This window comes from Felis catus, chromosome B2, assembly GCF_018350175.1.
Source record: "Felis catus isolate Fca126 chromosome B2, F.catus_Fca126_mat1.0, whole genome shotgun sequence".
NCBI lineage: Eukaryota > Metazoa > Chordata > Mammalia > Carnivora > Felidae > Felis > Felis catus.
Window position 1 is genome coordinate 32381499 of NC_058372.1, and position 17269 is coordinate 32398767.

The window sequence follows — 17269 nt, forward strand, 5'->3', positions numbered from 1 at the left end:
CCAGAGTAAACTCCTCCAGGCCTCCCCAGGGTCACCCCTCCCTGGCCAGTCCTCCTTCCTGCCTCACCCCTGCACCCCTCAGGTGGTCCACCATGACCCCTGCCGTGGAGGAGCCGGTCACTGGAATGGCCTGTATCGCTTCAAGCACCTGGCCACGGGCAACTACTTGGCTGCCGAGGTGAGTGGGGAGAGAGAGGGGGGCATCCTGGGGGCTTAGGGTGTGTGTGCGTGTGGGCATGTGTGAGCGTGTGTGCCTGTTGCACGTCTGCACACACAGACATATGTGACTGTGGACCCTGGCTTATCTGCACTCTTGCATTTAACAAATACTATCAAGTAAGTGCATGAATGTATATAATTGAGTATTATATGAGTATATACGAGTATACTAATGAGTATTACTGTGCCTCTGCTATGTGCCAGGAGCTAGTCTAGGCCCTGGGGATACAACGGTGAGCCAAATCCCCAGCCCTTGTATAACTTACATTCCACATTCATGTCTGTCCAGAGTACGCAGGCCGGTTATATTGGGGCATTTGTGTGTGTGTGTGTGTGTGTGTGTGTGTGTGTGTGTGTGTGTTCATCTGTGGGTGTCCACGGAGAGGGGAATGAAGGGCAAGGCCTGGGGGCTCTCATTGGTGGCTTCTTCACGAGTGACTTGGGTTTAAGTGCTGGGGTGGGTGGCCCTGGGAGGGTGAGGGCTATTTTGGGGTAGACCTTGTTTTGGGGTCATGTGAGCATAGCTCAGTGTCCAATAGCCTTCCCCATCTCGTGTCTCTGTCCAGGAGAACCCCAGTTACAAAGGCGATACCTGTGAGTCCAAGGCGGCAGGAATGGTGAGGACCAAAGTAGGGCTCTGGGGCCGGGGGAAGAGGGACCACGGGAGGGTGGCCGTGAAACCCTGGGAGGTGAGCTGGAGGGAGAAGGCCTCTCAGGTGGAACCCCAGGTGGTTTCAGGGTGCCTGAGAGGAGGGAGGGGCCTCTGCCTGAGTGGGGGTTCTCACCCCAGCGTGCTCAGGGTCGTGCAGGTCGCCGGAACGCTGGGGAGAAGATCAAGTACCGCTTGGTGGCTGTGCCCCATGGCAACGACATTGCCTCCCTCTTTGAGCTGGACCCCACCACCTTGCAGAAAACTGACTCCTTTGTGCCCAGGTGAGTAGGTGCCATGTGCCTGGGGGCTGATGGGAGTCTCCAGGCTGGGCCATCCTGTCTCTGAGCTCCCTGAATCCCCCACTCCTCTGTCTTCCTGAGGTCCTTTGGCCTCAGGACCTGCATGTCCCGTCCCTCTGGGGATGGAACTCTGAGAGCTGTAGACAGCTAACCACCACTGAATGCTTGCTGTGTGCCTGGCCCTGGGCTCTGTGCATGTGGGTGCTGCCTCATGCAAGTTGCTTTATCAAAATGCCTTCTCTCCAGGGATCTTTATCAGCCACCTGCCCCCGTTGGTCTGCCTACTCAAGCTCAGGCTGCACGAGTTTGTCCAGGGCGCACTGGGTGGGGCCAGGGCTCCCCAATCTTTAAGTTCTTCCCCCAACCCTGAGATTCTGGGCCATAACATCAAGCAACTTCCCAGGTGTCCATCAGGCTTTAGTGTTTATTAGCTGTCTGACCTCAGGCAGCTTACTCCATCACTTTGCCCTGATTTCTTGATCTGTGAAGTGGGAATATCAAGTCTACCCATCAACAGGACTCATGGGAGAAGTAATTGAGTGGCTACAGGCCCCCACGATCCCTTAGCTGAAACTCTTGGGGCCAGGTGCATTTTGAGATTCAGATTGTTTTTCATTTCAGAAAGGTAATGATATTTCATAATCAGAGACAAGAGCGTTTCCACTATGAAACACATGCGTCTTGACACTAAGTGGGATAAATAGTCTAAGTGGTTCCATTTGTCCAAATGAGTCTTGGTTCCAAGTTTACAAACAAGCCGGTTTTGGGGAGTGCGGGTGAGGCACGTGGGCCTCGGTAAGGGCAGCAGGGGGCCTGGGGGCTGTTTGCTGGTCACTCTTCTCTGGCTTGGGCTCCTCGCCTGGAGGGGAGCAGTTCCCTGTCCCGTGGGTGTGGAGTCAGGTGGAGATGTGGAGCATCGGGGGTAGAGCAGACAGCCGGGACGCGATCCGAGGCCCCATCCCCGAGCCCTGACCCTGGCCCCGCCTGTAGGAACTCCTATGTCCGGCTGCGGCACCTCTGCACCAACACGTGGATCCAGAGCACCAATGTACCCATCGACATTGAGGAAGAGCGGCCCATTCGGCTCATGGTGCGAGGCGCCCGGGGCTGAGGGGCTGGGGCTGGGGCCTTAGCTCGTCCCTGGGTGCCCTGCTGACCCCTGTCCCTGCAGCTGGGCACCTGCCCCACCAAGGAGGACAAGGAAGCCTTTGCCATCGTGTCAGTTCCGGTGTCTGAGATCCGGGACCTGGACTTTGCCAACGATGCCAGCTCCATGCTGGCCAGTGCCGTGGAGAAACTCAGCGAGGGTTTCATCAGCCAGAATGACCGCAGGTGGGCTGCAGGGCGGGGTCATCGAGGTCTCCTGAGAGGCCCTGTCCTCCAAGGGTCTGCTTTTCATGGACGAAGGAGTCACAAAGCAGAAGCCGGGCAGGCGTGGCTGGGGTGGGGGAGACAGAGGTGGGGACTGGTTTCTGCAGGCCCTGGTGGACCCGGGCCCTTGCCTCACTTCTCGTGTACTGCCAGAACTAACCCTGATGATGGGTTGAGGCTCAGAGAGGTTAAGAGACTTGTCCATGGTCACACAGCTAATCAGTGGTGGGGCCAGGGCAGAAATGCGGAGCCCTTCACATCAAACACCCTGCCTTGTGCCCAGTTGTTCCTTTCCAGACTGAAGTGTAATGAGATTCTTTGTCTTGGGGGCACTTTGGAATCCAGGGCGGGTGGGGCGAGGAGTGTGTTTTGAGAGCCATTTTGAGAGCCGTGAAGCTGGGGAGAGAAGTTGAAGGCTGATGATGGGCTCTGTGCTTTGGCCAGCAGGGTGGGCGGGTGACTCGATGAGAGCGTATTTCAGGCAGGGCTGGTTGCCCATGAAGGACATGTGACGGGTGTGTCCCAGGGGTGTTTCCCAGGGTCGGTGCCTCACGCTTGTCATCCCTGGCGTCCCTTTGTGAAGGTTTGTCATCCAGCTGCTGGAGGACCTGGTGTTCTTCGTCAGCGATGTGCCCAACAATGGGCAGAATGTGCTGGACATCATGGTCACCAAGCCCAACCGGGAACGGCAGAAGCTGATGCGCGAGCAGAACATCCTCAAACAGGTGCCTGTGCACAGGCGTGGGGAATGGGGCGGACCCCGTCTGGGACCTGCAGTGGCCTTGGGGACCGGGCCGGGTGTCCAGGACAGGAGCCATTCCCATCTGCAGTGGACCTTCTGTGTCTGCAGCTTCTCGTCACCCTTTGTTCCAAAATGAGTGTTTGTTGAGCACTGACCGCGTACCAGTGCCCTTGGCTCAGTTGATCTTCTCCACCCGGGGGAGGTAGTATTATTATCCCCATGTTACCCGTGAGGACACTGAGGCATAGAGGGTGGAGTAACTTGACCGAGAGTTTGCAGCTAGGAAGCAGCAGGGCCAGGATTTGAACTCAGGATGTTGGGTCTAGAACTTGTGCTTTTTTTTGTGTTTTTTTTTTTAAGTAGGCTCCGTGCCCAACATGGGGCTTGAACTCATGGCCCCGAGATCAAGAGTCCCATGCTCTACTGATTGAGCCAGCCAGGTGCCCCCAGAACTTGTGCTTTAAAAATATTTTTTTCTCTGGGGCACCCGACTTACCCAGTGGAGCACATGACTCTTGATCTCGAGGTTGTGGGTTCGAGCCCCGTATTGGGTGTGGAGATTATTTAAATATTCTTTCTAAATTTTTATTGTGAAAACGTTCAAATATGAGAAAGTACTGAAAGAATAGCGCAGTGAACACTACAACCACTGCCTGAATGCACTTGTTAGCCGGTTTGGCTTTACGTAACCATGCATCTATACATCTGTCCCTCCACCCATGCGTTTCCAAACAGGGCGCACCTCACCCCTAAGTTTTTCAGTGTGCATCTCCTGGGATAAACACAATCCTGTCATCACACCTAAGAAAATTGGTAATAGTGCCCAAATCATAGCAAGTTTCCCTACTTTTCACCCAAAATGTTCTTTTAAAGGTTTTTTTTGTTGTTGTTGTTTCTTTTGAAGCAGGATCCAGTGAAGGTTTTCTCATTCCATATGGTTGCATTTCTTTGGTTTCTGTTCTAGAACAGAACCCTCACCCAATCCCTGCCTTTAAAAAATTTTAAATTACATTAACATTGTTTTGATGAGGCAGGCTGTGTCCGCCCTCCACAATAACCACAAGCTCCTGGAGAAGCACATTACTGAGACCAGAGGTGGAGACCTCTGGCCACACCGGCCTGACCTGCCTTTTCTCTTAACCTCAGACCCCTGAGCTGTGGCAGCCCTGAGCTCTTCCCTCAGATGCTGAGCCTGGTCCAGGATCTGAGCTGGAATTAGTCATGTGGGGATGGGTGGGCTTAGGCCAGCATTGGAATCCTGGCCAGGAGAAGGGGGTGAGAGCTGGAAGAGGGGCCCTTGATGGGGGCTTGGAGGTCTCAGTCCAGCTTAAAATCAGCTTTGGGGTTCATGGTGGTGTGGCTTTGGGGCAGAGTGAGTTTGGGGCTGAGGGTTTCTGGGATAATGAGGGTTACAGGCAGGTATAGGGGGGATCCCTCCTCATTCTCTCTGCCCTTCCAGATCTTTGGCATTCTGAAGGCCCCTTTCCGTGACAAGGGGGGTGAGGGCCCCCTGGTGCGGCTGGAGGAGCTGTCAGACCAGAAGAATGCCCCCTACCAGCACATGTTCCGCCTCTGCTACCGGGTGCTGCGGCATTCCCAGGAGGATTACCGTAAGAACCAGGTGCGCTGCTCGCCCTGACCTGAGCCTTCCTGGCCCCGGGGGTCTCCCCACGCACCTGCTCACTGGCTTGCTCTCTTGCTCACTCCTACTTTTGTTCGTTCAGCAAATATTTTCTGAGGCACGCACACGCTGCATGACAGGCACCGTTTTAGGCCCCGGGGATACCGTAGGGAACCAGGCGACCCGGCCAGCTTCATGGGTGTGCAGAGAAGGACCTCGAGCTGGCTTTAATGCTGTGCGGTTGCCATCTTGAAATTCTCAAATTTTGAAGAAGCGTCCTGCTATTTCGTTTTTGCACAGGGCCCCACAAATTATGTAGCTGGTCCTGCCTGATAATTTCCTCCCCTGCGGAGGCTTCACTCTGGTAGGGAGACAGGCTGGGAGCTAAAGAACTAGATTACGTAAACCTACTCTTCTGCCCGGTGCCAGTTTCCTCTCCCAGACTGCCACCTTGCTAGGGTCGGGGTCCCCCGCCTGTGGGAGGGACCCCTGTCTCCAGGGCTAGGGCGGGGTGCTGGAGCAGAGCCGGGCTCCCCACGACTCAGCCCGTCTGTTCCCCAGGAGCACATCGCCAAGCAGTTCGGGATGATGCAGTCCCAGATCGGCTATGACATCCTGGCAGAAGACACCATCACTGCCCTCCTGCACAACAACCGCAAGCTCCTGGAGAAGCACATCACCAAGACCGAGGTGGAGACCTTCGTCAGCCTCGTACGGAAGAACAGGGAGCCCAGGTGAGCCCGCCCCCCCCCCCCCCCCCGCACCTATGCCCTTCTCCTTCCCAGTCCTCTGGGGGCACAGAGTCCGCTGCAGCTGCTCATTACAAATAGTGAAAAACTATTGCCTCCACTGGTAAATTGCCACCTCTCTGAGACCCTGGCCTCTGCTGCCCCTCTCTGGGACCCCTCCCAAATTTGGCCCAATCTAACAACAAGAGGGTCAATGCCTGGTATAGCAGAAGGCCCAAGACCCTTCTCTGGTGACAAAGTCGGTGCCCGTATTGAACCAGTTGTTAAATATTTTGAATATCACTCCCGTCCTTGTGCCTCCTTTACCCTGACCCCTTGGACCCCCAGTTACCCTCCCCCCCCTGCCCAGGGTGATCAGGGTGATGCCCATGACTGTCTCTCCTTGGGCAGCTGGGAGTCCATCGTGCCCATACCCCAAGCTTTGGGGTAGGAGCAGAAGCAGTAAACCGGTTTTAGGGAGCCGGTGCCGTCCGCTGGGGAAGGAGGACGTTGGGCTTTATCCCCACCAGGGACCAGCCTCTGAGCCCCCTGGCCCTCCTTGCTGTCACCACCCCAGGTTCCTGGACTACCTCTCTGACCTGTGTGTGTCCAACCACATCGCCATCCCTGTCACCCAAGAACTCATCTGCAAATGTGTGCTGGATCCCAAGAACAGTGACATTCTCATCCAGACTGAGTGAGCCATTGCGCTGCCTCCTGCCCACATCCAGGGCTCCGCCTCGCCCTGCTCCTCAGCCGCCTTGGAGCCTGGGCCCCGTCCGCTAGAACTGACACCCTCGCGGTCTGCAGACATGTGCCCTTGCCTGCTGGGTGCCCAGCCCTGTGCTGGCGCTACGTGAGGAGGGAGGCCTAGGGGAATGAGCCGGATCCTTTGTCCTTGAGAAGGGCGTGGCCTGAGGAAGTTGTCTGAGCTGGCACTCAGCCAAGCTCCAGGAGGGGTCCGTGTGGCTGGGCATGCTCGGGGAGGGCTGTGGGCACGGAGTCCGGCCCCAGGCCCCTGCTCCCTGTGATGGGTGGCCCTGGTTTGCAGGCTGCGGCCGGTGAAGGAGATGGCCCAGTCCCACGAGTACCTGAGCATCGAGTACTCAGAGGAGGAGGTGTGGCTCACTTGGACCGACAAGAATAACGAGCACCACGAGAAGAGCGTGAGGCAGCTGGCCCAGGAGGCGCGGGCCGGCAATGCCCACGACGAGAACGTGCTCAGCTACTACAGGTGCGTCTGGGGCCAGCCCCTTCCCCTGCTTCGTGCCGTGCCACCTGTGCCCTTGGGCCTTCTCGGAAGGCCTTCAGCCAGTCCCTGCTTGGGGATGAGCCCCAGCAGCCTTGCAGCCTTCCTCAGGGAGGCCGAGTGAGGGCAACTGTGTAGCTAAAGAGCTCAGCACAGTGACTGGGCCTGAAAGAAACCGAAACCTGTCTCCAAACGTATTTATTTAGAAAATGAGATACTGGGTAACACGTATCAAATGCGGGCCATGTGCCAGGCACTGTTCAAAGTGACCTGGCCGCTCACTGATGCCCCACCGTAACCCTGTGACTATTGTCACCCTCGAAGTTAGAGCGACAGCACAGAGAGGTAAAAGAACTTGCTCAAGCTCACACATCCTTAGTGGTGGGCCATCTGTCACCAGGGCCCACGGCAGGTAACGCAGGGCTCTGAGCAGGAAGCCGAGGGCCTGCCACCACCCTGGGGCAGAGCAGTGTCGCCTGCAGCCGCCATTTCTGTAGCTCTCACATCCCGGGCTCACACCCTGCACCCCCCGCTCTGCCCAGGCTGGTCCCCCTACCGCACTCCCCTCCCCTTCCTCTCCCGGCCCGTCACTCAGCCAGCCCTCTTCCCTGTGAAGACCTGGGCTGGCTGAGCCAGGAAGTGCTTCCCTCCTTTCCTCCTCAGCAAGGAGCGGGGAGAGCTGCAAATACGCAAAACTCCAGGCTGTTTTCCCTTTCACCGCGCTCACTCAGAATTGTGTCCTTCCTATTATGTGGGCAGATGCCTGGTTTGACCTACGTCCCGTTGCCACTTTCCCAAATTCTCAACCTGCTCAGGTCCAACTGCTAGTAGCCCTCCAACTGCTAGCTGGCCCCCGCCTGCCGTGTCCTCACCCTCCGCCCTGCCCTCCCTGCAGGTACCAGCTGAAGCTCTTTGCCCGCATGTGCCTGGACCGCCAGTACCTGGCCATCGACGAGATCTCCCAGCAGCTGGGTGTTGACCTGATCTTCCTGTGTATGGCAGACGAAATGCTGCCCTTTGACCTACGCGCCTCCTTCTGCCACCTGATGCTGCACGTGCACGTGGACAGGGACCCCCAGGAGCTGGTCACGCCTGTCAAGTTCGCCCGCCTCTGGACTGAGATCCCCACAGCCATCACCATCAAGGAGTGAGATGGGTAGGGGAGGGTGGGCCAGGCGAGCGAGGCTGGGGTGGGAGGATCTCACGGACCCTCATGCCTCACTGCCTCCGCCCCCCAGCTATGATTCCAACCTAAACGCCTCTCGAGATGACAAGAAGAACAAGTTTGCCAGCACTATGGACTTCGTGGAGGACTACCTCAACAATGTGGTCAGCGAGGCCGTGCCCTTTGCCAATGAGGAGAAGAACAAGCTCACCTTTGAGGTTGGCTGGGCAGGGGGGGTGGGGGGGGCTGGTGCTTGGCGGGGGGCTCTGGCGGGGGGTTCCTCACTAGACCTCAGTTGCCCCCTGGGGTGCGTTGGGGGCTCCATGACCCCCACCTTTCCTCAGTGCCCCAGCCAGTTCAGGGAGACTGTGTGGACCAGTGGGATTCCCCAAGTGGGAGGCTTCTCCCCCTGCTACCTGGGAGAGGGCTGGCTCCCCCTCGTCCACGCACCCCTTCAGCCCCACCTGGCTCATAGGTGCCTGTGGGGAGCTACCGCCCCACCTTCCTGCATTTCCGCTCTATCCCCACCGCCCCCCCCCCCCCTCCCGGCACAGTAGTCTTCCTTGTAGGCCTCACTTCCTTATCAGCCCACTAAGGCACAAGGGTGGCTGTCTCCAGGCTCCCCGAGATCCTGCCTTTACCCAAGAACTTAGTCACACCCTCATTACACCTGCTCGGCCCTACCTTCCCGCTCTGGCCCCGCCCTTCACGAGGCCCCGCCCCACCCACTTCGGCCCCGCCCCACTCACCTCGGCCCCGCCTCCTCCTCCCGCAGGTGGTCAGCCTGGCGCACAATCTCATCTACTTCGGCTTCTACAGCTTCAGTGAGCTGCTGCGGCTCACTCGCACTCTGTTGGGCATCATCGACTGCGTGCAGGGGCCCCCGGCCATGCTACAGGCCTACGATGACTCAGGCGGTGAGGCTTTGTGGCCAGACCCCCACCCCTGGCGTTCTCCATCTCCTCCTAGTGCCAGAAGTCCTCTGATCAACACCCTGTGCAGCCTGCCTCCTGGCCTCTGCTGGACCAGAGGGGCTCCTGTCCAGGCTCTGTGGAGACCCCGGGGCCTGGGGGCGTTGCCTTCCAAGGCATCTTGGTCTTGAGGGGAGATGATGAGGGAGGAGGGGAGACACACAGGCCCTGCCTGAGGGGCCCCCTGTCAGATGGGGAAGGTGGGGGAGAACAGCCCTGCTATCTATTGTCAGATGGCCGCCTTTGTCCTGGCCATCCCTTCTTTGCCCAGATTTGGCTTAAAGCTCACCTCCCCCAGGAAGGCTTTCTGGGTTAGCCCTGCAGCTGACAGAGACAGAGTCAGACCGAGGGGTCCTGCTGTGCGCCCCCTGTGATCCCCATGTGCTTCCCACTCCGCAGGCAAGAACGTGCGGCGGTCCATCCAGGGTGTGGGCCACATGATGTCCACCATGGTGCTAAGCCGAAAGCAGTCTGTCTTTGGCGCCCCCAGCCTGCCTGCTGGCTCTGGTGCCACTGAGCCACTGGACCGAAGCAAGTTTGAGGACAATGAAGACATTGTGGTGATGGAGACCAAGCTGAAGATCCTGGAAATCTTGCAGGTGGCTGGGCCAGAACAGTGGTGGGAGGTGTTGGGAATAGGGCAGGAGAGGGGAGCCTGGGACAGGAAGGTTGGTGGGGTGAACTCCCACTCAGATTATAAGATCCAGTACTGGAGGGCTCCATAGTGATCGGCTGTGTAGCCCAGTGGTTCTCAAAGTGTGGTCCTTGGACCAGCAACCTCAGCCTCACCAGGGAACTCAGAAATGCATGTTCTCGGGCCCCGCCCCAGACCTACGGATCATAAGCCTCTGAGGCAGGCCCACGGTCTGTGCTGTAACAAGCCCCCCGGGTGATTCTGGGGTGCACCAAGACCTAGCTCCGTCCCTCCATTGTACAGATGAGGAAAGGAAAAGGGGGGAGGGAACTTTCCCGCCATCACAGAGATTCTGAAGCAGAGCTAGAGTCTTAAGAGCCGTTTCCTGGTAAGGCAGATATAGTCTTTCCTGCTCTGAGTCTTGTCTGAGACCCCCTAGTAACACTTGGAGAAGGGGCTGGTAGGATCCCAAGGAGTGGTTGCTTGCTTTTGCCTTACTGTCAGCAGAGGACAGGAAGGGTAATACAGTGACCTCCATGGGGACCCAGTCTGGGCAAGGCCTGGTCAGGGGAGTCAGAGGAGGGGGATTCTGATTCATCTAGGGGCTAAGGGCTTCCAGATCTGTGCTCTGGGGTATGGCTAGAAGCTCTCTGTGCCCCATAAGGATAGAGGCCAGTCAAGGGTATCCTCAAACCTTGTGTCCTCACCCCTCGCCCCACAGTGGCCTCTCCTGCTCCCCCTCAGTCTTCAGTTCTCCACCCGCCTGCCCCCCCAGCCCCAGGCAGAGCAAGATTGGAGGATGAGAGTCAGCCTCTGGGCCTGGGGAGCTTCCTTCTCTTTCCTGTCAGTATCTTGCCTGGGAAGGAGGGGCTGAGTGGGCTGGGATGGGGCAGGGGGTGTCTCTGCCTAATTTGGAGAGGAGGTGTCATCCCTCATCACTGGGTCAAGAGTGGAGGAGAGGGCACCCTGGACCTCCCGGGGGAGAGGAGTCTTGGTTTTTTAGGTTGTGATAATGCTGGAGCATCTGGAACGTCTATGCTGAGATACCCAAGTGCTAGAGCTCATTCAGGGTACCACCTTCCCCCCACCCCCGGGGCACAACTGGCCCTCCAACCTCAGTCCAATCGCCACCCCGTCCCTCCCCACTTCTCCAGTTCATCCTCAATGTCCGCCTGGATTACCGCATCTCCTACCTGCTGTCCGTCTTCAAGAAGGAGTTTGTGGAGGTGTTTCCCATGCAGGACAGCGGGGCCGATGGCACAGCCCCGGCCTTCGACTCCACAAGTGAGCCCCCACCGCTGCCTTCCCCACCCCTGCCTTCCCCCGCCTTCAGACTGAGGCTATGTGACTCGCCCAGGGGTACACATCAGTGGGGTGGAGGATGAGGGAGACCTTGGGGCTGGATCCCCAGCCCTGCCTCTGTTTCCCAACCTGCAAAGGCCTTTCCTCCCTAGTATCTCATTTATTTGCCATGGTAAGAGGCAAAGGCAGAGACCATCCTATTTCCCAAATGGAGAAACTGAGGCCCACATAGAGGGGTGGGGACTTGCCTCAGGTCACAGCCAGTCAGAGGCTGAACCAGACCAGGACCCAGGTCTCCGGATGCCCAGCTCAGAACCCTGCTCACCCCTGCAGGGCGGTGGGGCTGCTCTGAGAAGGAGCATGCAGGTGGGGCTGCTACCCAACAAGTGCAGGGAATGAGGTGGTTTGGGGACCTGCCTGCTCCCTCCCCCTGTGATCCTCATCTTTCCTGGGCACGGACTGGCCACCTGCCCCCATCTGCCCACTCTTGCTCCCCACAGCTGCCAACATGAACCTGGATCGCATCGGGGAGCAGGCGGAGGCCATGTTTGGAGTAGGGTGAGGCCAGAGTTGAGGTGGGGGGTTGTGTGTGGGTTTGGGTGGGTGATGCTGACACCGGTGTGAGAACCCCCCTCTTGGGGTCTCCAAGGCTGGGTTTCCCAGGGCTGGGGCTGGCCCCTCCTCTTGGGTCATACTCCCCGCAGCCCCTTGCCGGGCTCTGCGGCGCGGCGGGGGTCTCCTTGGCTTTGTGCGTTTGCCCTGTCAGGCCTCCCCGGCCCCAGTGATATAGGGGCCGCTTGGACCTTAGTGTCATCTTGGTCATTCCTCTGCCCTCACCCAGGGCTGTTGTGCTCCTGTTTGTGCATTGGGATTTGGACCAGGTAGCTGGAGGGGAGCAGGGGGAGGTGGGGGGATAGCCCGCTGTACAGAGGGCTGGAGGGGGAGGGCTCCTCCTGGGGGTTGGGGGCTCCTAACCATTTCCACGCCACACTCTTGGGATCTAGCGAAGCCTTTGGACCCCTGCTCAGCATGGCATCTTTAAATTCATAAAATGAAGCACGTGAATTACAAAGGAAAGCAAGTGCTTTGAGATACAGCTATCAAAATATTGAAGGAAACAAATTAGACACGCCAGTTAGATATGGGCCTTTTTATTAACACATTAGATAACAAACTGGGCCAGGGCTATAATTAGTACCACGATTTCCAAGTGGCAATGAACGTACCTGGCATTTCGCGATTTCTGTAACACCCATAAGGTGATTTGTAGTGGTGACCGAATCACAGGTAGTGCTGATTTTTTTCTCACTGAAGGAAATGCTGCATCTTTAGTTAGAGGTTGGTAAAACCAAAGCCGTGGATTTTGCCCGCCCTCTGTCCACGGCCCCGGCCGATCTCTGCGAGTCCCTGGGGGGTGTCTGTGGGTCCCGTGTGAAGAGTCGCCACTTCGGCTGCTTAATCAAAGGGAACCCGGGGATCACTCAGGGAGCTCAGGGCGGTGGCTGTTTACAAACTGGTGAGAAACCATCGCTGCTTTCAGCAAGTATTGCACTGGGTGCTGCCTCTGCCGAGGGGGGGCGGGGAGCACGCTTTTCCCTTCGGCCGGCAGGGAGCTCACGGGCCGCCCGTTCCCCTTGCCTGTGCTGCAGGAAGACAAGCAGCATGCTGGAGGTGGACGACGAGGGCGGCCGCATGTTCCTACGGGTGCTTATCCACCTCAGCATGCACGACTACGCGCCGCTGGTCTCGGGGGCCCTTCAGTTGCTCTTCAAGCATTTCAGCCAGCGCCAGGAGGCCATTCACACCTTCAAGCAGGTGCTGCTCCTGTCTGAGCCCCCTTGCCCTTGGGGAGGGGGAAGGAGGCCCAAAGGGGCTTCCCCGGGGGGGTGGCCAGAGGACCACCTGGCCCCGGCACCGAGCGGGCAGGGGCGCTGGCGGGGCGCTGGCCTGTGCTGGGCACCGGGGGGTTGACCGTGACGTAGATGCTCACAGCTCAGGGGAAGTTCAAGATGCTTCTCTGGGGTTCTTGGCCTTGCTGAGCTCCTTGAAGGTGAAGGCCAAGTCTTGGGCCATCTTTATTCCCTCTCAGCCTGACTCAAGGCCTGTCACTCTTTATGATGTGGATGGCACTTCATAGTTTAACAAACTACACCACGTGCACGTTTGCTAAGTGCTTCAAATCACGCCCGGCGTGCAGTCAGCCCTCACTAAGGTGACTGGTTGTGTCCTCGCCATGTCGTGTGGTCTTGACAGCTCCCTGGGAAACGGGACTGGCATTTAGCGAGGGTGTGCCAGACACTGAGCCTTGGCCTCATGTTAATGGAATTCTCGGGGCAGCCCTGGCAACGTGGTTACTACTCTCCTGTTTTTTTAGAGGGACATTGAGGCCCAGGAAGCTTTCCCTCCTTACCCACTGACCAGAGCGAGCGAAGTGGGAGCCAAGGTTCAGATCCCTCTTTGAGCCAGCATTCAGTGATGCCAGGATGCTTTGTCCTGCATTTGGGGTCCGAGTGACCAAGTGACAGGCCTTTGCAGCACAAGTCAATGAGTCGCTGAAGCCAGGTGATGGGGCAGCTCATGCCAAGGAGTGCAGGGAGGCCTTCGGCCATCAGGGAAGGCTTCCTGGAGGTGGTGGACTATGGCAGGGCCATACACATTGAATGGGAGCAGAGGCAGAATGGAGATGCCAGGACCAGAGGCCGGGGCATCAGGCACCGGGGTTCTTTGCGAGGCAGTGGACCTGGGGGCACCGGTCTCACCAGGCAAGCCTGCCTTCAACCTTCAGGTGCAGCTGCTGATCTCAGCTCAGGATGTGGAGAACTACAAGGTGATCAAGTCAGAGCTGGACCGGCTGCGGACCATGGTCGAGAAGTCGGAGCTGTGGGTCGACAAGAAGGGCAGCAGCAAGGGCGAGGAGGTGGAGGCAGGTGCTACCAAAGACAAGAAGGAGGTGAGCGAGGTCGTGGGGAGCTGGGGAGACAGGGCTTCCAGCGAGGGCGGGGCCTGGCTGACCCCCATTCCCTGTGTCCACAGCGGCCCACAGACGAGGAGGGCTTTCTGCACCCACCTGGGGAGAAGAGCAGTGAGAACTACCAGATCGTCAAGGGCGTGAGTGGCTGGGGGCCCCGAGGACCCCCTGGAGGCTCTGGGGCCTGGCCTCTCCCGCCTCCCCACTCTACCGGCCACCGGTCCTCAAAATTGACATCCTCTGGCTTTTCCTTGTGCATTAAAAACAGCCCTGCCGAAGTTCAGATGGCATTATTTTAAAGCTGAAGGAATTTAATGAAATTCCATTTCACAGTCATATTGTTCTATTTACTTTTATGGGTGGGATTGGGTTTTTAGTGCTTCCCTGCCTCGTTGCAGTGATCTGACTCCGTGACCGCGGCCTCCTTCCCCCTTCCTGTCCCCAGCGTGAGCTGGGACTTGGCTGGGGTTGGCCGGGGACTCCGACCAGCCTGAGCGGGGCCCTGGGTGGAGGGGGAGCTTGAGGAGGAGGGGAGGGGCTCTGGGCTCACCCCCCACCCTCCCCAGATCCTGGAGCGGCTGAACAAGATGTGCGGTGTTGGGGAGCAGATGAGGAAGAAGCAGCAGAGGCTGCTCAAGAACATGGACGCCCACAAGGTCATGCTGGACCTGCTGCAGATCCCCTATGACAAGGTGACCTCTCATCCCCCGGGCAGCTTCACCCTGAACCCCAGTCTAACCCAAACTGCACCCTAACCCCTGATGCTAACCTAACCCTGACTCTTGACCCCGACCCCAGCTTCTGTTTCCCTCTCTGGCTTCATCCTGATAATCTCAGCTTCACTGTAACCTTTGGCCTGCCTCCCCTTGGTCCATGTGACCCTGGTCTCCCCTTGACCCATGATGTCAGCACAGGCTGACCCCTGACCCATGACCCCTCATACTGACCCCTGACTTGGATTCCACACCCTGGTCTCGCTCTGCCCTCCTACCCCGACCTGGTCCCTGACTCCAAATTGAGCCTCATTTCAACCTTTGACGCCCACACCTCCCCTTGACCGACCTTGATCTTGTCTCAAGCCTCACACTGACTCTTGAGCCTGACACCATCCCAGCGTTCACCTGACCCTGACCCCTCAGCCTTGCTTCCCTGCTCCAGCCTCGCCTCAGCCGCTGACCCTCAGCCCCTCACACATTTCCTTGTCCTGACCTGGAGGCCCAGCTTTCACCTTGAACCTGGCCTCCTTGTGGTCCCAATCCCGAGCCCCGATCTGCCCCCACACCCGTTGAGCGCAGACACCAGGCCCGGCCTCACCTCGTTCCTCCCCTCTCCGTGCCCAGGGTGATGCCAAGATGATGGAGATCCTGCGGTACACGCACCAGTTCCTGCAGAAGTTCTGCGCGGGGAACCCCGGCAACCAGGCCCTGCTGCATAAGCACCTGCACCTCTTCCTCACACCAGGGGTAAGGACGCCAGGTGGAGGCGGCTGGGTGGAGTGGGGCCCAGATCCCCCTTTCTGACGGATGCCCTCCCCGCTAGCTCCTGGAGGCAGAGACCATGCAGCACATCTTCCTGAACAACTACCAGCTGTGCTCTGAAATCAGCGAGCCCGTGTTGCAGCACTTCGTGCACCTGCTGGCCACGCACGGGCGGCACGTTCAGTATCTGGACTTCCTGCACACCGTCATCAAGGCCGAGGGCAAGTACGTCAAGAAGTGCCAGGACATGATCATGACGGAGGTGAGGACGAGGCCGCGGGGCACATGGGAACTCATGGGTGGTGGCCAGAGAGGGAGCGCTCAGGAGGCAGGACCCAGAGTTGGAGGAGTCAGGCAGTGGGGTCACGAGAGGAACGCTGAGGGTGCTGGAAGGAGGAGGGAAAACTAAGGTCAAAGAGGCCCGTCTAGTAGAACTCAGACAACAGGCCTGAAAGAGCTCAAACACGCATTCCTTTGTTTATCCTTCTATTATCATGTACTTAAAAATCATGAAGCACCTGTTCTGTGCACGTGGGGGAAGGCGCTGGGGTGTGAGCTCAGGGCAGGGGACCACATCCTTCGTACACGGGCCCCAGCATCGGGCACGTCGTGGGTACATAGTAGGCCCGTTACCTGAAGGTATGAAGGGTCGAGGGCTGAGTCTACATCTGGAACACACGTGGACTCTGCCCTGGAGCCTCTTACCGGATGGTGTGGGGGCAGGGGAGAAAGGAGCCCGGTGAAGTGAGATGAGGGACCTAATAAACGAGGCGCCCTGTGCTGGAAATGCTGTGCGATGCGAATTATGAGTTGCTGTTATTATATTACTGTGAATAACATAATTGCTGACACGAGAGGAAGCAGCATGTGCTCTGTGAGCCTTTAAATTACACACTGTGGGAGCACTGGTGGGGGTAGGGGGGGTGAGCCAGGCAGGGGTGGGATTCGCAAGGGCTTCGTGGAGGAGGCACCTCTAAAACAAGCCTGAGTGGGACTTCTTTCCTTAGGGGAGGAGGGGGGCACTTTCTGGGTCCAGGGTTCAGCCCTGATGGCAGAGGGCCCGAAACATTAGCCTACGGCTTCGAGGGCCAGGCAGGGGGGTGGGGTTTGCCTGAATGTCAGGTGAGGGCTGAGGTCAGAGTCCCCATCTCTCTCGGGTAAACCTAGGGCCTGCTGGACTCGGGGGGTCTGATGGGGCACCCCTCCTGCCTTCAGCTGACCAATGCAGGTGACGACGTGGTCGTGTTCTACAATGACAAGGCCTCACTGGCCCACCTGCTGGACATGATGAAGGCTGCCCGGGATGGTGTGGAGGACCACAGCCCCCTCATGTATCACATCTCCCTGGTGGACCTGCTGGCTGCCTGTGCCGAGGGCAAGAACGTCTACACTGAGATCAAGTGCACCTCCCTGCTGCCCCTGGAAGACGTGGTGTCTGTGGTGACACACGAGGACTGCATCACCGAGGTCCTCTGGGGACTGGGAGAGGTGGCTGGGGTGGGTGGGGACGGCCGGGGCGGGGGAAGGGTAGAGCCAGGCCGAGGCAGCCTTTCAGTCTTGCCATGGCAGGGCAGGAAGAGGTTGGTGAGGGAAGTGGGGGAGTGGCAGACATGGGGGCTGGTAGGAGGGGTGTGGGGAGAGGAGCAACGGAGAGGTCAGGGGAGAATCCGAGTGCAGAGAGGGAGAGCCTGGGCCGGCGGCCTTGCTAGCGCCCCTGACCTTGCTCGGGGCTGTGCAGGTGAAAATGGCCTACGTGAACTTCGTGAATCACTGCTACGTGGACACAGAGGTGGAGATGAAGGAGATCTACACCAGCAACCACATCTGGACACTCTTTGAGAACTTCACCCTGGACATGGCTCGGGTCTGT

The 17269-nt window shown here is 58.3% G+C and overlaps 1 protein-coding gene across 3 annotated transcripts in view; it reads left to right on the top strand.

Annotated features, from left to right (window-relative positions):
- The window catches only part of ITPR3 (inositol 1,4,5-trisphosphate receptor type 3), a 67720-nt gene that overhangs the window by 34233 nt on the left and 16218 nt on the right, over nt 1-17269 (top strand). For 2 of the 3 annotated variants that reach the window (XM_045057408.1, XM_023253857.2), the window contains exons 9-32: nt 83-178; nt 786-836; nt 1010-1152; nt 2161-2260; nt 2342-2502; nt 3125-3266; nt 4743-4904; nt 5466-5638; nt 6210-6329; nt 6684-6866; nt 7777-8028; nt 8120-8264; nt 8822-8963; nt 9417-9616; nt 10806-10935; nt 11454-11511; nt 12603-12768; nt 13739-13903; nt 13987-14061; nt 14488-14613; nt 15262-15384; nt 15461-15661; nt 16615-16866; nt 17138-17263. In XM_045057408.1, coding sequence (XP_044913343.1) covers nt 83-178; nt 786-836; nt 1010-1152; nt 2161-2260; nt 2342-2502; nt 3125-3266; nt 4743-4904; nt 5466-5638; nt 6210-6329; nt 6684-6866; nt 7777-8028; nt 8120-8264; nt 8822-8963; nt 9417-9616; nt 10806-10935; nt 11454-11511; nt 12603-12768; nt 13739-13903; nt 13987-14061; nt 14488-14613; nt 15262-15384; nt 15461-15661; nt 16615-16866; nt 17138-17263 — 3492 coding nt within the window. The remainder of the gene's footprint in view (nt 1-82; nt 179-785; nt 837-1009; nt 1153-2160; nt 2261-2341; nt 2503-3124; nt 3267-4742; nt 4905-5465; nt 5639-6209; nt 6330-6683; nt 6867-7776; nt 8029-8119; nt 8265-8821; nt 8964-9416; nt 9617-10805; nt 10936-11453; nt 11512-12602; nt 12769-13738; nt 13904-13986; nt 14062-14487; nt 14614-15261; nt 15385-15460; nt 15662-16614; nt 16867-17137; nt 17264-17269) is intronic. The other variant, XM_045057407.1, reaches the window with a different exon arrangement.